The sequence below is a fragment of the Populus euphratica genome, unplaced genomic scaffold (genome assembly GCF_000495115.2).
Source record: "Populus euphratica unplaced genomic scaffold, PopEup_1.0 scaffold3425.1, whole genome shotgun sequence".
Lineage (NCBI taxonomy): Eukaryota > Viridiplantae > Streptophyta > Magnoliopsida > Malpighiales > Salicaceae > Populus > Populus euphratica.
This window is the reverse complement of record NW_011503239.1, coordinates 1-6,275: the sequence shown is the minus strand read 5'-3', so window position 1 is coordinate 6,275 and position 6,275 is coordinate 1. Positions and strand designations below refer to the sequence as shown.

General features: G+C 33.6%; 1 protein-coding gene across 3 annotated transcripts; it reads right to left on the bottom strand.

Moving 5' to 3' along the window:
* Positions 1-468: 468 nt before the first annotated feature.
* On the bottom strand, positions 469-2,091 carry LOC105119727 (subtilisin-like protease SBT3.3). Of its 3 annotated transcripts, none has more exons than XM_011017898.1 (4): positions 1,957-2,091; positions 1,655-1,786; positions 1,462-1,559; positions 469-755 (listed from the first exon to the last, which is right to left on the bottom strand). In XM_011017898.1, the coding sequence occupies exons 2-4, from the start codon at positions 1,783-1,785 to the stop codon at positions 676-678; spliced, it is 309 nt and encodes a 102-aa protein (XP_011016200.1). In that variant the 5' UTR covers position 1,786; positions 1,957-2,091; the 3' UTR covers positions 469-675. The 3 variants fall into 3 exon arrangements, with proteins under 3 accessions (XP_011016200.1, XP_011016199.1, XP_011016198.1); XM_011017897.1 differs by having other exon boundaries at positions 1,987-2,090; XM_011017896.1 differs by having other exon boundaries at positions 1,655-1,971.
* Positions 2,092-6,275: the final 4,184 nt, after the last annotated feature.

Genomic DNA, 6,275 nt, shown 5'->3' with positions numbered 1-6,275 from the left:
GACTCTTTTGATAACTATGCTTATTTATTATGGAGTTACAATGGTAAAACAAAAGGGAAGCAAAACATGTTATTTTTAGTGCAATCAAAACATAAAATTCATTTAGAAAAAGGGGTTTTTTTTTCTTTTCTTTCTTTGTATCTCTTGGTTTGCTGACTTTCTTGCGAAAAATAGGGTAAGAAGGTTTGAAACAAGGTTATTCTTGATTTGTGGAGCTGAGTGAATATGATGAATCCATGCGATTTATTGATTGCTTCTAGGTTAGATTAACAGAAAAATAGGGGAGGGGAAATCATTTTTACCATCCTCAAAAAGCATGCTGATTGGAATAACAACTTTTTTTCCCCTTCAAAGTGCTTTATTAATTTTTAACATTCACATGTAGAGATTTGCTTTGGCAAACATGAACTGGCGAAAGAAAGTAGGAACAAAGACCTATGTCTCCCCAACTTCCTGTTGATGCTAAAATTAAGCGAAGCTCAAACTTAAGAATCAATGGAAAACGTCAGATACTGAACTTCTGATGTACATCATATTCATAACATATTGTAAAAAACTATACGAGATTTGGATCCAGAACTTTATTAATATCTCAAACGTCGCAGTACAAACAAAGGACACGGGATAAACTTGTTCATACACGAAGGAAGAGTTGGGGAAGGCTTTAACAGCTATTTAATGCAACGTCCCTATCCCAGGTCCTGTATGCAGCTGAAGTTTCTTGCTGGGGACAACCTGAAGAACACCTGGAAGTTCTGCAACGAAAAGCATGTGATTATGAATATAAAGAAAGATTTGTCAAGTAAATTGTTAATGGCAGCAAAGGTCACTTGTGGATATATCAAATGCAAAATGCTACATGAAATTAAACATCATCAAAAACATTCAACACACGCAATAGAACAGAATTGTTTACATGACTCAAACCACTACATACAATATATTTCGTTCAAGAAAGAAGATGCTCTCCATATGATGCCAACAATCATACACCCCATATCAGCTTCACATTTTACACATCCGTTCAGCAAGAGAGGCATCATCTGCATTTGAAATCAGTTGTGTAGTGAACAAAATAATGAAGGACGATTAAACAGGTTTTACTTGATTTTACTCAAGTGTTTAGATTGGAAGTAAATGGTAAGAACACGAAAAGAACATGCTTCCATGCACAATTCAAGCATATATGGTATTATAACAGCTAATGGAAATCAGAATTCACGACATCCATAATCCATGAAGAAATTCTTGCAAAATTCTTATTTAAATGGCCTAAATAATAAACCCGGGAGCTTGAATATAAAAATAAATAAATAAAATCAGGGAACCTTTACTATTATCAAAGAAAACCTCAAATTCACATTGTAAGATCAACAATCTCAAGTTTTTTTCATGAAAAAAGATCCCATTAACTTATGAAATCATTTCAATTAAAAAAAAAACTAGAACAGAGAATCATACTTGAAATTTGTTCAACTTGTTGTGGTGTCAGCTTGGCAGAGAATCCACTCGCTGCTGTCTTATAACTATAAAGCAAAGCCTCCTTTGCAGCATCCTCGCTATAGACACACACAACACAAAACCCTTAAAATCCAAAGCATAAATAAATAAATATCTATATAGATCTGAATTACAACACCATACAGTACGGTACCTGCCAAGAACAGAGGCGAGGGTTCGGATATGGTAAGCCTCAGGCTCTTCGTCCTGAGGTCTCTCGGTATAGACAATCTGAACCGATGCTGTTGATGATGAATCAGCCGTTGAAGGAACAGATTCGGCCATTCTGATTACAAAGATCAAAGCCAACAACAAAATCAACGGTGATGATGATGAGAAAGACAAGGGAAATTTGGTTCTTCTGTGCATATTGGCTTTTGAGCTCTGCTTCATCTTCTCTTATTTATAAACAGAATGAAAGTTATAGCTGAAATCTGAATAATTCAAAAGGATTACACTTCGCTCGATGCTTAGCAACGGAGTTTCCTTTGTCGTTTAATCTTCGGGATCCCCGCCGTGTGAGGGAGACAACCGTCGGCTTCTTACGCGTTACGTGGCTTTTGTTTTTTCTCTTTCAAGTTGTTTCATTTACAATTTTCGTTATTCACTAATGACTTGTTTGTTTCAAGGAAAATGAAATAGTCAATGGAAACTTAATTCTGATCGACATAAAAAAAAACGTTTTATGAAAGGAAAGTATTTTTATTTTTATAAAGAAAAAAAAAACACTTTCTTTTTTTTCATTGTCTATTTTTACTTTTACAAAGCACAATTTATTTCTTTTTTTCTTTAAGCATTTCAGAACCATTTCTTATGTGGACAAGCATTTTAATTTCAGATATTTTTTTATTTCTTTTATCTTTTAATCTTCTTCGTAGATCTATAAAATATCTTTTTATCTTCTTCATAGATCTATAAAAATTATTGTATAATATTTCTATAACACAGCAATTTTTCCATGATAATTTTCTTCTTTATCACTCATGAACATTCGGCAGTTTATTATACCCAAACAAACACCATTAAATGCAGAAAGAGGGGCACTTGAAAATCCCCAAACCATGTTAATCAATCTTCCCCGATAAAAAAAAATCCCCTCCCTGTTACCCCATCCTCGGAAGCATTGAGAATCAACCCCTGCTCTCTCTTTTTTTTTAACAGTAGCCAAGGGAGAACTGGGAAGGAGAAGTCATGTTGCCCCTTGAATGTTTGATATTTGTCCTGCTTTTTTGTCTTAAATATTTGTTTTTTTGTGCACAAATGGTGAGAGAAATAGAAAGGGAACACGGGGAAACCGACAAGGACAAGGGCATGAGAGATACAGAGAGGGAGAGTGAACAGGGGAAGGGGAATTAGAGAAACCGAGAGGAACAAGGGAATGGGGGAATGAGAGAAACTGAGAGGGGAATCGACCGAGAGGGAGAGGGAATAGGGGGAATCGACCGAAAGGAGAGTGAACAGTGGGAATTTACTGAGAAGGAGAGGGGAATCGACCGTGAGAGAGAGGGAACAGGGGGAATTGACCGACAGGAAAGTGAACAGTAGGAATCGACTATGAAGGAGAAGGGAATCGATCGAGAGGGAGAGGAAATAGGGGGAATCAACTGAGAGGGAGAGGGAACTAGGAGCAAGGAACATGGGAAAGGGAACGGGGGGAGTCAATTGAGAGGGAACTGGGAGTAAGGAACATGGGAGAGGGAACAGGGAACAGGGGAATGGGAGAGGGAACGGACCGAAAAGGGGGAATTAATTGAGGGGGAACAGGAAACAGGGAACAGGGGAATGGGAGAGGGGAACCGACCGAGAGGGGGAGATAATGGAATTATAAGCCATTGAATTTTGGCAATGAATTTAGTCTCGTGAGCATATGCAAAACATGAGTTAAGCTACATGTTTATTAGGGAAATGCAAGAGATGATTAGAGTTTTAACCAGAGAATGTGAGCTCCTATTTTTTTCTATGTGTTTGAGTGAGAGTTAACGAATTTAGAAGGTTTTTTTTTTACATGTAAAACTCGTTAACAAGTTTATTGTTTATTTTTTATTACTTGGTGATTTATACATCTGTTTATTGTTATGTAATGATGTGAAATGAGTACCCTAATTACATATGGTTATATTATTATTGTGAATAATTACACCATTATCGTGTGAAATAGGATGTTTAAATACATGTTACATTAATAAGGGGAATTATAACAAAACAATAAACATAAATTTGTGTTTGAGTTTGCTTTGATTAATATATGATTAGTGTTTGATTAATATATGATGTTTATTGTATTGAGTGTGGAAGTATTTTATATGCTTTTTTTAATATTTATTTCCCTAAATTTATAGGTTTTGTTATCAGAAAACTTCACTTTCATGTTATGGATAGTAAGATAATTCATGCAGCATGTATGAGAGCAGCTGTAACTGTGATAGCTACAGGGGTAACTATTATTGAACAAGAAAGAAATACAATTTATATACCAAGAGAACCACGTATTAATGCAATTGCTCAACGAGAATTCTATATTGACAGCATTTTGAATCGAGGTGATAAACATTGTGTTGAACAAATTCGTATGAAACCTGTTGTCTTTTCTAGATTGTGTGATGTTCTCACAAGTCGTGACCTATTACGATCAACTCAAAATGTATCTATTAGAGAACAAGTAATTGTATTCTTACAAATTGGAGGCCAAAACCAAAGATTTCATGTTATTAGTGGTATATACTATAGGTCTGTTGAAACTATCCATCGTTACTTTAGAATTGTTTTAAAAGCAGTTCTTAAGTTTTACAAATACCTTATTAAAGATCCAGAGGATACAATTCCAGCAGAGATAATGAATAATCGAAGATTCTATCCTTATTTTAAGGTATGAAAACAATACCAATATTTTTTTATGTTAATTAATTACATCTAGAAGAAAAGGTTAAAAATTATTTTTTTCATGTTTATATAGGATTGTGTGGGAGCAATTGATGGTACCCATGTTCCTACAAATGTTCCTATTGAGATTCAAGGAAAGTTTCGAGGTCGAAAAGAAGGAACAACACAAAATGTTTTAGCAGCTATAACTTTTGATTTGAAGTTTATATATATTTTAGCTAGTTGGGAAGGAAGTGCCCATGATTCACGGGTTTTAGGTGATGCATTATCAAGATCTAATGGTCTAAAAATTCCAGAAGGTATATAATAAAGTATGTATTATATGCAATAAACATATAAAATGTTTTATTACATAAAGATAGTAATAGGTTTTTTTTTTAATTTGTAGGAAAATATTGTTTTTTTTTAATTTATAGGGAAATATTATCTTGGTGATGCTGGTTACGGTATTCGAAAAGGAATCATTTCTCCTTTTTGTGGAGTTCGATATCACTTGAATGAATTTACAGAACGTTCACCAGAAAATAAAAAGGAGCTATTTAATCTTCGACACTCGTCATTGAGAACCGCTATTGAGCGAGGGTTTGGTATTTTGAAGAGTCTTTTTAGATCAATTGATGGAAAATCTTTTTGGTCTTATGAAACACAAGTAGATGTTGTGCTTGCATGTTGTGTTATTCATAACCACATAATGGGAGTTGATCCTTATGACTTTCTTATGGAAGAAATATGTTTGGGAAATGAACCAATTAGACGAACAATCAACTTAAGTCAACGGGAGGAAAGGGAAGAGAATAGGGAGTGGATAAAAAAAAAAGAAATGATTGCATCAACCATGTGGAATGATTATAACATTCAAAGAAACTAGTAATTGAGTGTTAATTATATATGTTTGTTTTTATTGTCTTACTTGAATTTGTATTATCCTTGTTATGTATTTAGAGTAGATGCTGACTTTATTGTAAGTTCTTATGTATTTTATATATTCTCTTTTAAATATTAATTGTAGTTTTTATATGAAATTTATTAAATCTATATATTACATGATTTTATTTTGTATAAATTTGTAATTTTTTTTGTAGAATGAGTTCCACACAGAATGAAAAATGCAAGGGCAAGCACTTCACATGGTCTAAGCCTATGTCACACATGTTACTTGAGATATTAGTTGAGGAGGCACTTAAAGGAAGCAAACCTTCTTCCACCTTTAAAGCAGAATCTTTTGTTAAGGTAGCTACATAAATTAGTCAAAAGTTCAACGTGCAATGCGAGCCTAAGCATGTGGATAATCATCTCAAGACTATGAAAAAAGAATGGGGAATAATAACCAAACTTAAAAATAAAAGTGGCTTTGGCTGGAATGATTGTTTGAAGATGATTACAATGTCGAAAGATGTATATGATGAAAAAGTAAATGTATGATAAATATTATACTCTTTGTAATTTTTATATTTACTTTTGTTTCTAAAATGTTATACAATGAACTAAAAAATGCATATTCTAAATTTTATGAACAGGCACATCCCAATCATGACAAGTATCTCAACAAAAAACTTGATATGTATGAGGTAATGACAATTGTTGTTGGAAAAGATATGGCAACCGGAAATTATGTCAAATCATATGTTGATGTCAACTTGGAAGAGAACACTGAAGAGCAATCAATTTCGATTGAAAATGAAGGTGAATATGAAGAAACTTCTAAAGGAAAAGAAACATCTTCCTCTAGTACATAAAAGAGGCAACATAAGAAGAGAAATCGCATGTATGAAAATGATGGTACTGAAAAGTTTTCTAAACAGATTGGAGATGTAGCCTTTGCAATTCAAAGCCTCAACAAAAATCAACTTGATGTTAACGTGCTGTATACAGAAGTGATGAAAATTGAGGGCTTT

Bases quoted from the DNA above. Each gene is read 5' to 3' on its own strand.
- LOC105119727 (XM_011017896.1), bottom strand. From the start codon at position 1,893: ATGAAGCAGAGCTCAAAAGCCAATATGCACAGAAGAACCAAATTTCCC. The intron at 1,560-1,654 runs GTACCGTACTGT...GTGTGTCTATAG, and splicing joins CTCGCCTCTGTTCTTGGCAG to CGAGGATGCTGCAAAGGAGG. The intron at 756-1,461 runs GTATGATTCTCT...TTTTCGTTGCAG, and splicing joins ACAAGTTGAACAAATTTCAA to AACTTCCAGGTGTTCTTCAG.